The 19,435-nt window shown below is 49.9% G+C and overlaps 6 protein-coding genes across 6 annotated transcripts; 3 read left to right on the top strand and 3 right to left on the bottom strand.

Annotated features, from left to right (window-relative positions):
- Window positions 1–150: 150 nt before the first annotated feature.
- UA08_01676 (hypothetical protein) lies at window positions 151–2,842 on the top strand (the record flags this gene model as incomplete). Its single annotated transcript, XM_020261366.1, has 2 exons — window positions 151–457; window positions 522–2,842. The coding sequence occupies 2 exons, from the start codon at window positions 151–153 to the stop codon at window positions 2,840–2,842; spliced, it is 2,628 nt and encodes an 875-aa protein (XP_020122728.1).
- Window positions 2,843–4,469: 1,627 nt separating this feature from the next.
- UA08_01675 (hypothetical protein) lies at window positions 4,470–5,976 on the bottom strand (the record flags this gene model as incomplete). Its single annotated transcript, XM_020261365.1, has 4 exons — window positions 4,470–5,276; window positions 5,348–5,402; window positions 5,465–5,790; window positions 5,908–5,976. The coding sequence occupies 4 exons, from the start codon at window positions 5,974–5,976 to the stop codon at window positions 4,470–4,472; spliced, it is 1,257 nt and encodes a 418-aa protein (XP_020122725.1).
- Window positions 5,977–6,479: 503 nt separating this feature from the next.
- Window positions 6,480–8,268, bottom strand: UA08_01674 (hypothetical protein; the record flags this gene model as incomplete). The annotated part of the gene is made up of 3 exons (XM_020261364.1): window positions 6,480–7,349; window positions 7,420–7,653; window positions 7,705–8,268. The coding sequence occupies 3 exons, from the start codon at window positions 8,266–8,268 to the stop codon at window positions 6,480–6,482; spliced, it is 1,668 nt and encodes a 555-aa protein (XP_020122726.1).
- Window positions 8,269–9,218: 950 nt separating this feature from the next.
- UA08_01673 (hypothetical protein) lies at window positions 9,219–14,424 on the bottom strand (the record flags this gene model as incomplete). Its single annotated transcript, XM_020261363.1, has 5 exons — window positions 9,219–9,300; window positions 9,681–9,782; window positions 9,865–11,596; window positions 11,662–14,291; window positions 14,369–14,424. 5 exons carry the CDS (start codon window positions 14,422–14,424, stop codon window positions 9,219–9,221), a joined length of 4,602 nt encoding a protein of 1,533 aa, XP_020122723.1.
- Window positions 14,425–15,277: 853 nt separating this feature from the next.
- On the top strand, window positions 15,278–16,362 carry UA08_01672 (hypothetical protein; the record flags this gene model as incomplete). Its single annotated transcript, XM_020261362.1, has 3 exons — window positions 15,278–15,326; window positions 15,407–16,155; window positions 16,219–16,362. 3 exons carry the CDS (start codon window positions 15,278–15,280, stop codon window positions 16,360–16,362), a joined length of 942 nt encoding a protein of 313 aa, XP_020122724.1.
- A 926-nt stretch (window positions 16,363–17,288) lies between these two features.
- UA08_01671 (hypothetical protein) lies at window positions 17,289–19,296 on the top strand (the record flags this gene model as incomplete). Its single annotated transcript, XM_020261361.1, has 6 exons — window positions 17,289–17,309; window positions 17,369–17,461; window positions 17,524–17,798; window positions 17,850–18,114; window positions 18,178–18,369; window positions 18,472–19,296. The coding sequence occupies 6 exons, from the start codon at window positions 17,289–17,291 to the stop codon at window positions 19,294–19,296; spliced, it is 1,671 nt and encodes a 556-aa protein (XP_020122721.1).
- Window positions 19,297–19,435: the final 139 nt, after the last annotated feature.

Genomic DNA, 19,435 nt, shown 5'->3' with positions numbered 1-19,435 from the left:
AGCTTTTTCCTCCTTGCCTTGGGCACCTGACCCATCTGCAATCCCTGTCTACGTTCACTCAGTGCAACCCTGCCCGTCCTCCATCACGATTGCTTTTACCCAGTCCACATACTTCTTGCGAACCAGCAACCTAATATCACAGACACAGCCATGTCCGAAGTTATATCCAGACCTTCAGCGCCGCGTGGGCGCGGCTCTGCCCGAGGCGGCCGAGGCGGCTACAGCTCCAGAGGTGGTCGAGGCGGCGCTCGATCGACCAAGGCTGACATTGCCGAAACCACGGCCGCACCCACGACACTTGAAGATGAAGGAGAAATCGGTCAATTGAAACTCAAGTATGCGACCGAATTGCCCACGCTCAAGGAGCTCTTCCACGACTGGACGGACGAGGATCTAGTGTTTGCTCTGGAGGATGCGAACGGTGTTCTTGAGAGTGCAATCGAACACATTAGTGAAGGTAAAGCTCCCCGGAATCTCTCAATGCTTGACAATGGCCGTTTGCTAACTGGTTTATTAACTAGGCAATGCTTCTCAATGGGGTGAAGTCAAGAAGAAGACTACCGATCGGTCCCGCACGAAAGTGAAAGATCTGCCCAAGGCCCAGACCAGTGGTGGCGAGACAGTATCTGCAACCACTCGGGGTGGTCGCGGCCGTGGAGGATTCGAGGGTCGCGGGGGCCGTGCTCGAGGGGATCGAGGCCGTGGTGGCCGCGGTGGTCGAGCTGGCGCCGTACGGGACGAAAAACCTGCTCCAACTGCCGAGCAGGTCGATACGTCCATCCCTACCGAAACCCCCGTGACTGCTGATACCACAGCACCCATAAAGCCCGCCGAAACCACCGAGACTGTGAAGGAACAACAAAAAGAGGCTCCTAAACTTCCCGAGCCTGCGAAGAAAGGATGGGCAAGTTTGTTTGCTAAGCCTACACCTCCGCCTCCCCAGAAGAAGCCACCACCTTCCACTGTAACACCCGCTGCACCACCTGTTGAGACTCCGCTTGAACCAAAGCCTGCCACGATTGCGACACCTGTACCTGTACCTGCCGAAACCACAGAAGTACCAAAACCTGATGTCCCCGAACAACCTCCAGTACCGCTGAATGAACCCACACCCGAAATTCCTTCCACCCAGTCTTTCGAACAAGCCAAAGATGACCTCACGAAAACAAACCTCGACCAAGTTCCCGACGTGTCAGTACCCCCTGCTACTGCAACAGCCGCTAGCACGGTTGCAAGCGTACAGGATCCCAATTCTCTACCTCCCGTAACACCTCAAAGCCGTGGTCTCGCATCTGGTTATGCCGCCACCGCTTTCAAGGCAGCCGGAAACCAAGGCCGTGCTCCTAGCTTTCAACGTCGTGTTCTGGAACAACAGGAAGCTGTTGTTATGCCTGCTAACCATGCTGTCGACCGAGCCGCCGTTCAGTTTGGCAGTATGGGGTTGAATGGAAATGACTCCGTGGATATCGACGAACAGAGAGAGGAAGCTGAAACCAGAGCTCAGCCCCCTCAACATTCCCCCGTTGCCCCTCGTGCTTCTCTACCGCCCCCTGTTCAACCTCACGCCCCCGCTGAAACCCCTTCCATTGCTCGTCCAGCTCCGGGATTGCCTCCTGTACCCCAGGCCGCTTCCACAGATGCCGCAGCCTTTAATGATTTTGGCCGATATGGTGAAGCCCAGAAACCCTACGATCCGTTTGCACACCACCCCTCGCAAACCCAAGCTCAAGAGCCATTCTCTCATCAGGCACCTACTCAGGCTGCGGTAACAACTGGCAGCGAGTACTCGCCTTTCTACGCCGCCGACCAGCAGCGACTTCCGTACAACTATTACGGTTATCCTTCGCAGGATTCTACCGGTCAGCGCGGTGCAGCTGGCTTTGCAGTGTCGGGAGCTGAGGGACAGCCACAGGCTCCAGCTACTCAGACTCCAAGCCGCTATGGACACGCAGAGGCACCTGGCAGTGGTCAAAACACTCCTAACCCGACTCTTCCCATCACAACCCAGACGCAACAGCCGTCCGCCCAACACATTCCTGGTGCACAGGGCGCTCATGCCGGTTACGGATACGGGTATCCTTACTACTCTAACCCACATTACGCTCAATCTTACATGAATATGAACCAGCAGCATCAATATGGTCGCAACCGTCCCATGTATGATGATGCTCGTCGATATGAAGACCATTACATGCCTCACAGCAACCAGTACGGTTACACCAACCAATATGCCCCATACGGCAAGGGCGGCGTGTACGGCCAGCCTTTCTCTTACGACCATTCATCTTCTCCAGCAAATGCGGGCGGCTTCAACCAGGCTCTTCCAGGACGTGACTCTGTCTATGGTCGTGCTGGATCTGCTCAGCCCGAAAACCAGCAGTCAGCTACTGGAGCAAACACTACGTTTGGTTCAGCCGTCCCTGACGTGTTTGGACGCTCACAATCTGGCTTTGGTCAGAACCAGCCTATCTCTCAGCAACAGCCTGTAAGCAGTGAGGAGACAACCAAAGGATTTGAAGCATCCAAGACTGGTGGACCAAGTCCCTCGCTTGCTCAGGCTAACCGACCTGGCTCGGCGACGAACAGCATTCCTGGACAGTCTCAGTCGCAGACTGGCTTACCTCCCCTCCAGGGACAACAAGGCCAACAAGGCTTTGGCGGTTATCCTCATCTGAACCCGCAGTATGGCGGTGGACTGGGTGGGCTGGGCAGTCACCAGGCTGGTGGTGTTAGCCAGAATCATCATCAAGCAAGTACATATGGAAACTACGGCGCAGCAGGATTTGGTAACTATTACGGAAACTCGGGACGCGGTGGATGGGGTGGAAACTATGGTCATTGATTGAACTTATGGGACAAGGGATGATGAGTCTTACGGCGTTTTCAACTCTTCCATTTCAGTGTGTGTGTGTGTTTTTTCTTTTTTTTTTTTTCAATATCTATTCACTTTTTACTCCCTCCCACCTCGTCTTTCTCTCTCACTTTTGACTTGTTTCAATTATATCTGGTGATTCCGGTTGAATAAAAATCCAGCGAAGGGAAGTGCTCTCTCGCTATGTATTCGAAATATGTCTTTTTTTGTTATTCCTTCTCTCTTGCTGTGATCAGAAGCATGCCTCAGGGGAGAACGGGAAAGAAGGGAGTCGACATGGTATTTTGTGTTTCTTTTTCTTTTTCTTCAATGTGCGTTTTTATTTTTTTGTTTTCTTGTTAACAAAAATTCATCCGTGTCTTTATTTTTTTTTACTTCTCCCCTGTCTGTATTAAATTCGCACATTGTGACATCTCTCTTCTCAGTTAATTAGGTATTTTATGATTATTGACGAAGGAGGTCTTATCATCATCTACTTTGGATGGGATGGGGTTTTAGCGTTGCAAAACCGGGAAAAAAAATTATTCGGAAATTGCTTCGAGGTTCAATTTACTTTACGTTACTCTACATTTGTTTGTTCTTCTCGTAGTAGGTACCTTTGGTTTCTGTAGGACAGTACAAAGAGTTGATGTGATTGATTAGGGTTTTGGATCTGCACAGGTGAGGCGGAACAAAGATAGTCCGGGCCATGTATCGGCGAACATTCAACATCGACAGAACAAATAGAGCTGGCTGATACTGAGATATCTGTTCTGAAAGAAGCGCCCTGCTCAGATCATGGTAGACCTGCTGTGGGTCGGTTTGTTTCTACTCAGTTCTTCTGACCAAGATATCCACCGAGGCCCATTTCGCTCAACAAGGGACTGGTTTATATCTCGCCTTCCACTCGTTGAAAATGACTGCTGTTCGACCCTGTATAAGCTTGAAGCTATGGAAGTTGACATTTATGACGAAGGCGAAGTACATGATGCCACGAGAATGCCGATAAATAATCGACAAGCTCATGACACTTCTTTTCCTCGTCTTTCCATAAAATAATGATGATATGGAACCCTCGGCCCTAGTCCACGATGACCTCTCACGACATAATATCTTCGATATTGCCGTGTAGAATTGTGATAATGAGCTCGTTGCTAGGCATATGATGAAAGCCATCCATGGCCCCTGGCTTGGAAGTGACCAAGGTTCGTAAGCAAAAGTCCTCAGTCGCAATAGTTTATATTGACCTGCGAACAGTAAGTATATAGTTGATTCATAATATTTTGCTCTGACTCCCAGAAGCATGATATGATTCGTAAAGGAGATAACGCATGCTTGAACAGCAGCTCAGTGAACATCAACTGAGTGACTCGGAAGGTGAGTGCAAAAGGAAATAGGGTACATAGAGCTAGGTAAGCAGCAGGGATGAAAGAGAAGGTATTAAATGCTTTTGTCTGAATGAAGAGCAATTTTCATATAAAAACTTTACTTAACATTTAAGGAAATTCCAATAAATAGGTAGCAATCCACCAAAAAAGTCTCTTTTGAATTAAATAAGCTCTTTCAATAACTAGTTCTTGATTACAAAGTGCCAATGTGTGAATATATTAGATATGCTTTATAATCCCAGGCCTTCACTGCCGAGCTTATGATAAGGAGGACTGGCATTAACGGCACGAGCTTCATCGAATCTCCAGACTCCACCAGTGCGGTCACTGTCGATGCCTGCACCGTTGCCATGAGTAAGATCAAGCATTGTAGCCAGTCGCATGAATGTATGGTCCTCTTTCTCATTGACCCGCTTGAAAAATCGGCGCTCCCATTCTATCCCTTGCTCCTTTTCTTTCTTACGCAGTTCACGCTGGGCGACTTCGATTTTGGACTTGGCCGCAGATGTGGCATCCATGTCACCGCGTTCAATCCCCTGCGCTACATCTCGCCATGCCCGTCGGCTTTCATACGCATCTTGCTCTTCGAGGGGGGCGATCGTTAAGGGGGTCGTCTTCATACTGCTGACCGTAAAGGTCTCGACATCCTTCTTTGCGCGGGCATCTCGGATCGTGAAGCTACTCGACCACTGTCCGTCAGCGGTATACAAGGGATGTTTCTCGCCGTCGCTTTCTTTATATAGCACAGCAGAGAAAGTATTCTTCTTCCCACTCAACCATCCCTTGCCAGAGAAGTCAATTCGCGAGACGTATCCGCTCGAGCTGGCAATCTTGGTTGATTTCTCTAGTTCAACATAGGGCGTCCCATATATCAAGGATTCAATGTGAATATTTGGCAGTGTTATGAGATAATGCTCTTGGTCAGCTGGATTGCTTCTATCCTTGCCGGGCGGTGTCAATGACAGGTACGCATGGCCTAGTTGTTTCACTTGGATCGTGCTGGAGAAAGAGGCCTTTTGAGCGTTGAAGCCTTGAAGCTGTATAGGTTTTTATTCTTATGTTAGCAAGCCTTTGATCTTGCTGCGTCCGAGATAGTAGTACTACTAACCTCAATGCCGTGCTTTGCGTTCACTATTGAGTATGCCGTTGCCGGAGGATGATGGCTATCACAGACCAGGCCAGGTCAGCTAATTCCACCAGAGCCATGCCCATTTTATACACGCACCTGACTTGCTCGCTGATTAAGCGAGTCTCACCGATATCCTCGCTCTCTTCCCACCTGCCCAAGAACAATTCGCCCAGAAAGGGGTTGAGGGGCTTCTTCTCGCTGCCTAGTTTCTCGCTTCGAGAGCAATATTGCTGATGCAAGGTGCTCAGGAACCACTTCAGCACCAGCAAAGATCTCTTCGCGGGGTCGGGCTCTCTTGCAGGGGCAACAAAAAGCGCAGGGTGCTCGCACCAGTACGCAGAGTACTCGGTGAGGGAGGTCGTCGAGAGGATGAACGGCGGGGCGGTGAGCGACGAGAGGTCGCCATTGAAGGAGGCAATGGACTGGAGGGGCCAAAGTCAGCGGTGAGTAAGGACCTTGGACATAGCTGGGCATTGGAAGTGGCCTGGCAGAAGAGTGAACCGTCGCCAATCCGATTGATTGTTTGATTGATGGATTACCTTCAGAAAGCTCGTCCACGAGGTCTTGCTTGCCGCGGGGACAGCACTGTTGTCTTCCTTGGTAGCCATGGCGGTGGACGTGGAGGACAGTACCAGTATCGTAAGCTCTATAGGGAAGGCAAGCAAAGTCGAGAGAGCACAAAAGCGTGAGGTTGTGATTTTATGCGGATGCTTGGCGGAGATCTGGAGTGGAGCAGGCGGGCTGTGCTTGCCTACTGCGACGTCATCGCCTGCCGGCCCAACCACGACGACTTCTCTTTCGCCTTTCTCCCTTCTCCTTTATCTCTTCTCTTCTCTCTCTTCTGCATCCTAACTACCGCCTACTTCAGAGGTTCTCGCTGATTCATTGCACAGCCCCTGACGAAGCCACATGCGTTCTCTGCCGTGTCCAATGGCATCACGCGATCATGCCGGAGCTCCCGCGATGCACCATGCGATCCGAAAATGCGTGTCATTCACTCTCTATAACCTATCTAAATGTCTACACCAATCTATGTATTTAGTGCGGCAATTGCTTGCGTAACCCGAAATCATGTCAAATGAGACGAATACAATCACGCTGCGTGCTCCCCTCAAACGCTGTGCTTGTGCTTCTCATCCGCCTTCTGCCTCCAAGTCGACCCAGCTACCGTAGTGAGCCAGATCAGGGCTCCAGACGTCGCAAGAAACAGCGCAGATATGGTACTGAACCAGCCAACTCCCATAGCCTCAACCGCCGGCAATACCACTCCGGTTCCTAGCGCTCCGAATGCGTACCGAAACATATAGTTCCCTGCGACAACCTCGGCGCTTTTACCCTTTGACTGCATGACATCGAGACAGTAGGTATTGAGACTGGGGAAACAGAAGAGCTGCGCCACACCCTGCAGAAACAACATAATCACGGGCACGGGAATGCCGCCAACCCCCTGGTCAACCGTCCATCCGTAGATGAGCACGCAGCCTGGAATGGCTGCTCCCAAGAACAAGAGACAAGACTTGAGGCGATCCTCAGGCACGCGGACGCCATTGCGCTTGCGGATCCATTTGCGGACAACGTAGTCGGCCCAGCGGCCTCCGAAGAGCGTGCCAACGAGATAGCCACTTCCAGGGGCCAGGTAGAAAAGACCCGACTCTATGGGCGAAGTGAGGTGGAAGCGTGGGTTGAGAACGTATGTAATCGGCGTGAGTAGAGAGTACTGGTTCCAGACTAGCGCTGCAGAAGCCATTCCGGCAAAGAAGAGATTGGGATATTGGAACAGAAGCATGACGACTCGAAGCGGGTTCATCCGCTTCCAAATTGCACGCGTCTTATCCATAGGAGATAGATCGGCGAGGTCAGTAATGGTTTTGTGTGGAATGGTCTCTGGAACGAGAAGAACGACGAGAATGAATGCAAACCCGCCGAGCGCGGTTTGAAGCCAAAATATTACCCGCCACGACCGGTAGGTTACAATTACTCCCTATTGTTCGATGAAGCATTAGCTGGACTCATCCCCGTACAGAAATGATAGCACAAATAGAAGAGCATACGCCTATAAAGGGCCCAAGGGCTGGACCGATCAATGTCCCGGAGAGAAACCACGCAAGAGCAGTGGCTCTCTCTGTCGGCGTGTAAATGTCACTGATGGAAGCACTGCCCACAACAAGGAATGAGGTTCCCTGAAATGCGGTCAGGGCCCGAAAGATGAAATAGGCAGGCAAGTTCGGCGACAGAGCTGTTGCCATGCTAAATATGAAGAAAAGAAACGAGCTCGAGGTGGACATCTAAATACCTAATCAGTCTTGTTAACCTGAGTGAGGCTCGTTGATACTCACCGGTTTTCTTCCTAAGATCTGGCTGAATGTTCCCCAAAAGGTCGAGGACAGGCCCATGAAAAGCATAAACACGGCATTGCTTGCGTTAATGACACTGCCTGTGGTGTTGAACGTCCTGGCTACTTCTGGGACCGCAGAAAGGATCGACGTGGACGAAATTGGCGCCAAGAACGAACAGCAAGCCAGGATTGCCACGATGATTCTTTTCCGAGCAGGAGAGAAGCGTTGATATTGCTCTGCGTTCTCTTCGCGGTACGCATTGTCCGAGGCATGTATGTCTTGGTGCGAGACATGGCTGCGGACAATGTCGAGGCCATTGACATTTCTACCAGTCTGGTTGGTAGGTGTCTGGATGAGGCCGGCAAGATTCTTTTCCAGATCCTCTCCGTGGCCGGTTTTCTCACCCTCTTCGCCGTCAGAGCAACGAGTTACTCTGTCCTCGTCCTGGGAACGTGTTTCTCGAAAGCTATCAAAATCCGAAGTCGACGCACGACTGGATGAATTGGATGCGTGGTCACCCACATTACCCATAGGATCAGGGTTCTGGTTCTTCTCTGCCGCCATTGAGACGTCTTAAGTAACAACGATAGAAGGAAATGTCTTTTGTTGTCTTGTAATTGAATATCTTGTAATTGAAAAGTAGATTGGTGGTCTCTTGGTAGTTATGGAAGATTCGGTGTGTGCCACATTATACAGGCCGTGTCCATGGACCTATTATTTATAACCTCTCGACAACAATCAAAGGTCGAGAAACGAGCAAAGAGCATTGCAATGCTATGCTATGTCAACAAACGATCACCTCGTATACACAAGTAAACGATGAGACGAACAAATGTATATACCCTTGGGAAAGCTGCGAGATGATGACTCACGTCGAGAAGCGGTCAAACGAGAAGATGAAAGAACTAAAAGAAAAACAAGACCATAAGTATGTATATATAACGAATAAGTAAGTTGAATCTAGACTAGTTCCAGAATTCGAATCCACATTTGGATCCATTTGGGATGTGACGTCTGGAGCCCAAAGGTCTTGGACATACCTAGGGTGAAAAAGGATATACATACTCAGCTATACTATGGCCAATGAGCAACCAGCATACCATCGAGGATCATCTCGACAAGGTCCGATCAATGCAAATCCTTCCAATGATTTCAAACTAACCCAGAACTTGGACGTAGCGATTTAAGGAGAGAAAAAAAATTTTTTTCCCCCCCTTCCCTTTCATCATTTTTCTTTTTTAGTGAGGAGAAAGGAATTTTGGGGGCTCGGAAAAATATCCGATCCTTGTATGTTTTAGCTACCGCCACTATCACCGACTCACCGACCGATTTTCGGACAGCTGGGCCGTGATAGCTTAACTGAACTATCGTATTGTTTTGTATCGATCACAACTGGGCATTATGTGTGTGGGCTTGGCAGGTAAGTAAGATTGATAGGGTAAATCTGTAGACGAGCGCTGTTTGTTTCGTTTCTCATCGGATTTGTTCGTCGGCCCTTATGCAGAAACCAATAGTTACTCGAGTTGCTTATCTATTTGCATGGCGATTGGATCAATACGGACAGGGCTGGCTGCAAACAGGATACCGTGTGTACACCTAGATGTGATTTTTGTGTAAGCTCATGTCGTATTAATCCACGAATGCCCCCTTTTTCTTTTGAAGAGTCTGTCCAAGTTCTCGTTTGCTCTAGACATGGATGTCGTTTCAGACTCCTTTCCTAATTCGGCAATTAGGGCAACGGTTTGCTTCGTATAGTTTTACAACATAGACCAGATGATATAAAATGTAGTATCTAGATATAGCGAAACAAGATGCTGTAGGTATGCTAGGAGAAAACGCCAATTCCGATGTAACGACAAACAATTTTAGGCATATCTCAAAGTGGAACGCACGTTCATGTCCAGATTGATGACATGTTGTCGACGATTTCCATTCTTTTGGTAAATTCGAACCGTCCAAGACGCCACGCTGCTTACTTGTTTTTAACTAACTCGACCAATTCGTCATACTCCCCTGTCTTGTGCAACATATCACAAAATACACCTTCGCGATTAATCAGTTCCAATGGTGAACCCATTCTAGATAAGTGTGACAACATTAGCAATACTATTCATAAAAGGGGGGGGAGGAGAGGGGCCACAAAAAAGGGAATATACTTACTCGAGAATCTCCCCACCGCCCATGACAATCACTCTGTCATAATCCACAATTGTTCTTAGGCGATGCGCAATTGCAATAATGGTCGACTCTGGGAACTCGGAACGAATGAGCCGCTGAATATGCTCATCCGTCTCCTTGTCAACTGAGGCCGTGGCTTCATCCAGCAGCACCACTTTCGCCCGGCGACTGACCGCTCGGGCTAATCCCAGAACCTGCCGCTGGCCCTGACTGAAGTTTTCGCCGTTCGCAGCAACAGGGGTATCTAGTTTCAGGTTCTCGGATAGAGTTCTGTTTCTGCTTCCGGTTTCTTCATCCTGGCCTGCGCTTGCCGTAGTGGTGGCGGTGGTGGCTACCTCGATGGATGTACAGCAGGCTGACAGTGCAGATTGCAGCTCTGTCTCGCCGAGCTCGCCAAACGGGTCAAGATTCGATTGCACGTCGCCCGAGAATAGAACCGGATCTTGCGGAATCAAGGAAATGCTGGTACGCAGGCGGTTGACTGGGATTGTGCTGATGTCGACGCCGTCAATCGTGATGGTTCCTGAGACGAGTTCCGTAAATCGGAGCAATGTGAGTCCCAGCGTGCTTTTACCACTTCCTGTACGGCCTACAATGCCAACACGCTCTCCCGGTCTAGCAATGAAGTCTATGTTTTGAAGGATGTTGGGGCCATTGTGGTATTTCGCTGTGACATTGCGAAATTCAACTTGGCCTGCAGCCGGCCAGTGGGCCGGTGGTAATTGGCGTCGCGGCAGATTAGAGGTAACTCGTGAGTTCGCCTGCAGGGGATAGTCTTTTTCTTCCGGTTCAATCTCTGCGTATTCTTTCACCCGTTGGAAGGCGATGAGCTCTACCTCCAAGTCGTTCATACTCCGGACTAATAACAGTATAGTCTGTCCAAGGCCCACTGCATGGGATAATGAGAATCCAACCAAACCAGGATCCCCTCCAGTTTTGTATGCGAGAAAGCCGACGGTTGCAGTGACTACTGCGGCGCAGAGATCTAAGCGTACAGAAACCCAACGATTCGAATTAAATTGCGCTTCCAGTGTTCGTGCATGGACTCCAACCTTCTCCGATAGCAATGAAAGAAACTTATCGTCCATGCCGTTGCGAGCACGAATAACGCTGAGGCCCGCTATAGAATCGATAAAATGGATGAAAACCGGCGACGCGTTAATCGAGGAAAGTCGTTTAACTTGGATCTGCGTCCGTGTATACAGTTCACCGACGACAAATCCAATGCCACAAACCACAAAAGCTGGCAAAATGAATATTGGCATGACGGAAGCGATACTTGCGACTCGGAAAAGAAATCGTATAAGACTATCAATCATCTTGTTGAGAAAGTCAGGTAGAGATGCATCCATCGATCTCATGTCGTTTCCGAATCGGTTAATTGCACGCCCGACAGGATTCTGATCGAACCACGACACAGGCGCACTGAGGATGGAGTGAAGGAGCTGTCGATGCACTCTTCGGGCAGCTCTCCAGCCTCCTGCTTGAAACAGAACAGCGTTAAGTAATTGTAAGGCTAGATATACGAGAATCGTACCCGCGTAAATTGGGAGGTAATAGCCCACATTAGGGATTACAGCGCTGCGATCGTATGCATCAGCCCAGATAGAAAGCCAGTAAGTGATCGAAAAATAAGCAATTTGTACAGTGAAGGTAGAAAGCACAGCAATGAAGACGAAACCCAAGCCACCAAAGCTGAACAGATATTCGAGTGCTGTCATTTCCTTGTTAGATTTCAATCAATTCGTCATTTTCACACGAGCAAAGAGGGAGACATACCTGTATTTCGTGAGATTCGCCCTGTAGATTGTTCCGCTACCAGGCGGGAGGAGGTTGCTGCCTGTTCTCGCGGTGCGCTTTCGACAGGGCTTTCAGCAACGATAGAAGCTTTGTTCGAGTCAACTTCGCCGTTGGCTTGAGGGGTTGCCGCACCCGATGACTCTACTACAGTCGGCTCGGTGGAGATGGTACTCGCATCCGAGGAAGCTAAGGGCTTGTCTTTCCTCACTTGAATCGACGAGACTGCACCATGGTCTATGTTCACTACCATTTGGGCATCTTCCAAAGCCGATGGCAGATGCGTCACAAGTATCACTGTCCTTCCCGCAAGGAGTCCTTTGCGGAAACATTGGTCATAAACCCAGACAGTAGTGTGGGTGTCCAAAGCCGCAAAGACGTCGTCTAAAAGCAGTGTAGACGCTTGAGAATATATGGCCCTCGCCAGTGACACTCGTTGCTTTTGCCCTCCTGAAAGACTAGTCCCACGTTCACCAACAACGGTCAGATCGCCGTCTGGAAGTTGTTGGAGATCTTGGAGAAGACCACATGCCGCAACGACGCTATCGTAACGAGCCTGATCGAAGTCACTGTAGAACACAATGTTCTGCCGGACAGTATCATTCTGTAGCCAAGCTGTCTGAGGAACAAACGCTACATCTTGTGGGCAAGTTGCTGCACCGGACTCAAGAATCGTTTCTCCAATCAAGGACAAGAGCAGGGAAGTCTTTCCCGAACCGGTAGGACCCGCGACAACGTTCAGTGCATTCTCTACGAATGAAATAGAAAGATCGCGCAACCTGAATGCTGCCACGGGCGTTCGGCGAAAAGTGGCATTTTCAAAGACCGGAGGCCCCTGGGGATGGCGTTTGATCTCAACAGCCGATTCAAGAAATTGATCAATCCGGCGAAGAGACTCGACACTAGTTGAGGCATTACGCACAATATTGGACACCCATACGCACTGCGACCGGAGAATCTCCATGATGGACAGGGCGGTAAATGCTCTTGGTGCATCTAGCCTGGTACTGGTGAGAAGAACTACGGCGGAAAATGAGACCAGAAGACTCATCATGGGCAAGAGATCTGCAGCCAGCGAAATGAAGGCAGCTGTAAAATTGCGCTTCCATACACGAGTCTGTTCCACTTGCCGTAACGCATCGACTTCCTTTTCCATCGCAGGCTCCCAGCCAAAGTATTTGAGGGTCCGGATTGAGCCAAGATATTCCGTAATCTTGGATATTCTGGCATCGGTGGCCCGCATCAGAGTTCTCTGCACGCGAGACACGCGCCGTGATGTTAGGGTGGGCAAGGGAGATAGGAGAAACAAGGTTGCTACGCCAAACAAGGATGGCCAACCAAGCAATCGATACAAGAATATAATAGCGATTGTGACGGTGGAGGGGGTAACTACCAGGACGAAGAAAATCTCACGCCCGTTGTAAATAGCCTGCACATCAGAAGACATCAACGTCGTGATATCAGCCTGTCTGTTTTTGGACAACTCCTTGTCTACTGCACTCCCCGCGTGGTTCACCTTCCTGTTAGCAACAGAGGAGTCGTAGATATGCGAGCGGATGGCGGTTTGGTATATCTCCTGTACGAGGGACATGTTAACACGAACCAAAAGTCTTGTGGCAACGAATATGTAACGCTGAACACACAGCGAGCGAAGGGCAGGGCCGAGAAAGAGCAGCGAAACCCATACTAGGGGATGCACAACTGCATTTATTGGGTCTTGAAGATATCCCAGCAGACTCATCAAGGCAGTTGGGGCCAGGAACTCGGCAACTGCTACAAGTGCAGACCAAAACACCATGGCCTGGATTTGTGTGTTTAATAAGCGACATAAAGTAACGAATGTCTTGCCACCGCGTCGCCGCTGTTTCTGGATGCCCGCAAGCCATTTTGTCGGGGCATCGTACGACGGGAGAATTGGCAAATCGGCTATGGTCAGATCATGTCGCAGGCCACGAAGAATTAAATATGTAATCCATTCATAGGTGTAGAAGTATGAAAGAAGTGAGCAGGTTTCCTCCTTGGACGCCTTTTCGGTAGGAGCTAAATCTTCATTGCAGTCATTCTCATTGTACCGAGTCCGCTGCGGGCGCGGGGAAACCACGGGAACAAGAATTGTTCCCAACAAACATCCCAACAAAGCTGATTCAAGAGGATCCAGTCCGAAAATCGCATCGAGGATGATCAGGGGTAGAAATGACTGGGCAGCGGTGAGAAGCGTGACCGCCACGGCGATGGTGTTGACATGGCGAAAAATGCGGCTCTGAACAGAGCTATTCGTGGCAAATCTCACCGCATACAACAAGGCGGCATAACCCAGGAGTAGCGATCGTTTCCAGTTCGCACCTTGCGGGATAGTGGTAGCAATACTAACAGCGAACGAGGCAGCGGCAAAGACGATCTGTGCGATGGTATATGCGATGGGGGTGTAAAAGCGAGCGGGACCCGCGGTCTTGCTATCCTCCTCGGCTTTGGACTGGGACCAGCGTCGCCATGCAAGATGAAACAAGTAATGCAATGAGAAGACAGAGATTGACAAGGCGAGTATGGCCAAGTAGATGTCTCCGCGGGCGACAAAGAGAGCGATGTTTTCCGTGCGGGACTGCCAGAGGTGCCTGTCTCTGAATGAGTCCCCCAACCCCCAACCAACTCTTATGTATTATTGCATGTATGGCATCCATGACTGACTGACCTTTGATTTGACGATTGCAATACAAATTGGCGAGTATCCGCAGTGAAGCGATGCATTTTCTAGGCGTGTGCGCGTTGGCCGGTGCCGCAGTATCTCGGACAACGGCGCAGGCACTCGATCAGAGGAAGAAAACGCCAGGCATCGCGTTGCTGTTTGTTGAAATTTCGTTTCGCCATGGTGCATATAGTGCCCCATGCCGGCCCGGATATTTCTGCGTGCTCTGAGTGGCGCAATCGGCTCGTTATATTTGCGATAAGCAGCGAGAGGAGGAAGTTGAGTGGTCTTCGGAGTACCCATCTAGATAGTTATTCCGAGACGGCGGCCTGAGGCATCTCCGCTTCGCCTTATTCCGAGTTCGTTCCCCACGAGAACCAACCGTGGATCGCTTTTCGACGTGATGTCAGTTTCGATGCTCTTGAATGCATGATATCATTGACAAACGACCCTCTACCGACGGAGGATGCCGTTGCTCCTGTGTGCCGTGTACTATGGACTATGGACTATGTAGCGCTGCAGTGCAAAGACAAGGCGTCCGGACCATCGCAACAAGCCATCCTTAGTCTTTTCTTTCCTGATAACTTACAAGGGACAAAGTCCATGGATTAGATGCGGCGCCACAAAATTCTATCTCGCAGCACGCGTGGTGGAACTGTGGAAGCCTGGAGAAAAAGGAATCCATAAAAAAAAAGACGAGAGAGAGACCCACGCGGATAAGACGACGACGTCATGCTCTCTCCAGCCTGCGAAACAAGGCAGACGCAATTGGAATAGGATGGAATGGTCGAAAGTCGGTATAAAAGTATGCCGCAATATCACGATGTGTCTCTCTAAACCACTGTCTTTATTTTACCTGCTATTTACATACTATACTACGTTCCTGCAACTCAATCCAATCTAATCTAGTATAATATGACTTCGTCCGAGAATACCGTGCGCAGAAAGGTGATCTGCTTTTCAGGTTCGCATGCCCTGCTTCTCCATTATTTGCGCGCGCTCTCGAGGGCAAGATGGGCTGATTATCGTGCACTGCCAAAACAGACTTCGATGGAACCATTTTCATGCAAGACACCGGCCATGTCCTCTTCGACAAATACGGCTGCGGAGCCGAACAGCGCCGCAGCCTGGACGAACAGATCAAATCCGGCGAGCGGTCCTTCCGCGACGTTTCCGAGCAGATGTGGGCATCGCTCAACGTTCCATTCGACAATGGATTTGAAGTGCTCAAAGAAACGCTCGAGATCGACCCGGGATTTCGCGAGTTTCACCAGTTTTGCCTCGACAACGACATCGCCTTCAATGTCATCAGTGCGGGCCTGAAGCCGGTTCTTCGCAAGGTCCTCGACACGTTCCTGGGGGAGGATGAGTCGTCGCGCATCGAGATCGTGGCTAATGACGCGTCTATCAACGGGTCGCATTGGAAGCCCATCTGGCGTCATGATAGCGAGGCTGGTCACGACAAGGCGCTATCTGTAAACGAGGCTCGCCTGCAGGCACGAGAGGAGTGTGAAGATGGCGAAGTCCCGCTGATAGTGTTCATTGGAGACGGGGTATCGGATCTGCCCGCTGCGCGCGAGGCGGATGTTCTCTTCGCTCGAAGGGGCCTTCGCCTGGAAGAGTACTGCCAAGAACATAACATTCCGTATATTGGCTTCGACAACTTTGCCGAAATCAAGCGCGAGGTTCGGGCTATTCTCGCTGAGGATCAGGAGAAGACGCAGGGGGTCGGCAAGCCATTACGATTTAACCCTAGAGCCAACATGTGGCGACGGGTGTCGAGCAAGCAGGCTGTACGTATAGTCTTTTCCGTGTTGGATTCATGCTATTCATTTTGATTAACGACATTGGCACAGATTCCTCGATTTGTCGCCTTGACGCCGTCTAAGGAAGAGCGTATGTTTCTCTGGCCCGAGACGTTTTCCGAGTATAAGCCAGACCAGCATATGGATGACGCTGCCACGAAAACGCAGAGCGCAAAGACGGCGGTGCATTCATAGGATTTCTGCATTCACACGTTTTTTCCCCGTACGGTTGGTTTGAGCATTCAGGTTTGTTATATATTTTTTATATTTTCTTGTTCTTATTTTGTTTCCTTCCCTTTTGATATCCAGTCATAATTCGACATGCATCATGCAAGAACAGGAGTTAAAGGGGGATCCATCAGAGTCTGATATACTTACTTCGCCTCGCTGCGGCGGTGTATGACTATCCATACACATCACATAGATAAGGAGATTAGATTGGAATACATATCATATATTATGTAGTTATATTATAGACTATAGACGATCACCAAGATTCTTACATCTCTCATTCAGATTCTCCACACTGTGCGGCCGCACTGGACCCTCAGCCATGCAGAATACGGAGTAATTTGTATAGTTCCAGCCGTCTACCAAGACCGCTAACGTCTTATGCTTTTTTCAATACAAACCTCAGCCGTGCCGAACTTCCGGCTTGGGTTCTCGATTCGCGCTTGACTAACTGCCGAATCCAACCCAGCCTGGGTCTGATTCGTGAGGAAGGAGTACTGTGTTTCTGCGTTCTTTGTCCCGAGTCAGTTGGGTAGAAGAACCAGTACATATGTATCTGCAAAGCGCCGAGCCCTATCTCAATAAGCGAGCACTAGCAGGCCAATCCCAGCATGCACACTGCAAGTGTATGAATCGTGGTAGCCACGAGACCGCAGGGACACCGCTCATCCAGACTCTTGAAATACGGCTCCACCATTGAAAGTGAAACCGCTCGCGACGGGCCGTCTCCTTAGCTGGTAACTTAGCGCCATTACGGAGTAACTACGGAGAAGGCTGCTTGGAGCGATTGATTAATAATGAATGGCTTTGCGGAGATTGAAAACGCTTAACTCCACGGGGCCTAACAGGCACTAAGCCCAGGGTCTGTGAAGGATGCATGAGATGTAACTATGTCTGGCTCTGTGTTATATGTAAGAGACAGACGCCCGCACTTATCTCCGATATGAATCATACCACGCTGGTAGTCTAGTATTTCGTTGCTAACCCGCTTATACGCCTGAGTGATGGCGACACTTTCCTCAACAAGAAGCTCGGAAGCTGCTCGTTCTGGCGATATAGTCGAGTAAGTTTTGTCGTACGCTGCTAGTGCAAGAAACACTTTGGATTATAAAAGAGCTGATATAGCGCACCTGCAGACGCTCCGGAACGCCAACAGAGAAGAGCGAGACGACGAATGTAGCAGGCAGTAGTACGATCTCCGAAGACGACCATGAACGTAACACGAAAGACGTGGAAAAAGCCCAAATTGTCGAGGCGACCAGCGATTCAGCAAATGTAGAAGAGCAGGACCCGAATATAGTGTGGTGGGATAGCGAGGACGACCCGGCCAACCCCATGAATTGGTCTCTTCTCAAGAAATGGACGAATATTGGCCTTATTTCTGCTATTACTTTCATCGTGTAAGGCCTCAACAAGGACAAGAATTGTTAATGTATTAACCCGGTGAACAGACCTCTTGCTTCGTCCATGTTCGCGCCCGGCGTGACCCTAGTTTCCACTGAATTCAACGAAACGAATGAGCTTCTCCAAGGGCTGGTCGTCTCAATATATGTGCTCGGCCTTGCAATGGGGCCTTTGTTGCAGGCCCCGCTGTGTGAGGTCTATGGACGGTGGATTGTCTATGTATCCTGCAATGTCCTTTATGTTATCTTCACCATCGCGTGCGCCGTGTCGACCAATATGTCGATGCTAATTGTCTTTCGTTTTTTGGCTGGGGTAAGATGAAATCACCGCTTTTATGGACCTGAAAAGAAAGAAAAGCTAACGTCCAGTGTGCAGTGTGCAGGTGCCGCTCCCATGGCTATTGGCGGTGGCACGATTGCAGATATGTTTCCACCTAGTCAACGGGGACACGCTCTCTCCATGTATACGTTAGGCCCAGTAGCTGGTCCCGCCATCGGGCCCATCGCCGGCGGGTTTTTGGCGGAGACCGAGGGCTGGAGGTGGATATTTTGGGTTTTGACCATCGCAGTATGTGCTCTCTCTCTCTCTCTCTCGATAAAGGGGAGAGAGAAAAAAAAATAACCTTCCCCTTTCCCAATTGCGTTGTCACTGATAACTAGTTTCTTGTAGAGTGGTGCTATCGCCGTTGCGATTGTACTTTTCTCTCGCGAGACTCATGCACCCACGCTTCTCAATCGCAAAGTAAAGAAATTGCAGAAGGAAACCGGTAACATGATGCTACGGTCAAAATTAGACACCGGGATTCCAAGCTCCGAAATCCTCAAGCGAGCAATCGTGCGCCCGACCAAATTATTGCTGCTCTCGCCGATCTGCGTTCTGCTATCTGTCGCGACTGCCGTGGTTTACGGAAACCTGTATCTGATGCTGACCACCTTTCCCATGGTTTTTGAGACAACCTATGGCTTCTCAACAGGCATTTCGGGTTTGGCGTATATTGGCATCGGCCTAGGGAACATCATTGGCCTACTGACCTTTACCTTTACTAGCGACAAGTACCTCCAGCGAAAGGCCGCCAAGGGCCTACAACTGCAGCCCGAAGACCGGCTGTCATTGATGATCATCTCTGGGCCTGTCATTGTGGCGGGAATGTTCTGGTACGGATGGAGCGCCCAAGCCGCTGATCAATGGATGGTGCCCATTGTCGGATCAGCCTTTGTAGGCGCCGGCAATATGTTGTTTTTCATGCCCATGATGGGATACCTGGTTGATGCGTACACCATCTACGCAGCATCGGCTTTGGCGGCAAACACTGTGCTGCGCTCGATAGGCGGCGGCCTACTCCCCCTGGCCGGACAGAGCATGTTCAATGCCCTGGGATATGGATGGGGGAACTCGCTTCTGGCGTTTATCGTCCTTGCATTCACCCCGGTCACCTATATCATTTACCGGTATGGGCAGTATATTCGCACGCGGTGGACGATCAAGCTGGACTGAAAATTTGTATGGGCGCCACCAAGAGGCATCTTTTGCAAGCGCAAAATGGGCATAGAAAGAAAGAAAGCATGTATCATAAAACTCAAATAATGCAATAGAGGGGATGTGAATATGAAGACGTTCAACCAACGCGGCAGAT

The sequence above is a fragment of the Talaromyces atroroseus genome (assembly GCF_001907595.1).
Source record: "Talaromyces atroroseus strain IBT 11181 chromosome Unknown scaffold_1, whole genome shotgun sequence".
NCBI classification, from domain to species: domain Eukaryota; kingdom Fungi; phylum Ascomycota; class Eurotiomycetes; order Eurotiales; family Trichocomaceae; genus Talaromyces; species Talaromyces atroroseus.
This window is presented reverse-complemented; position numbering and strand designations above follow the sequence as displayed.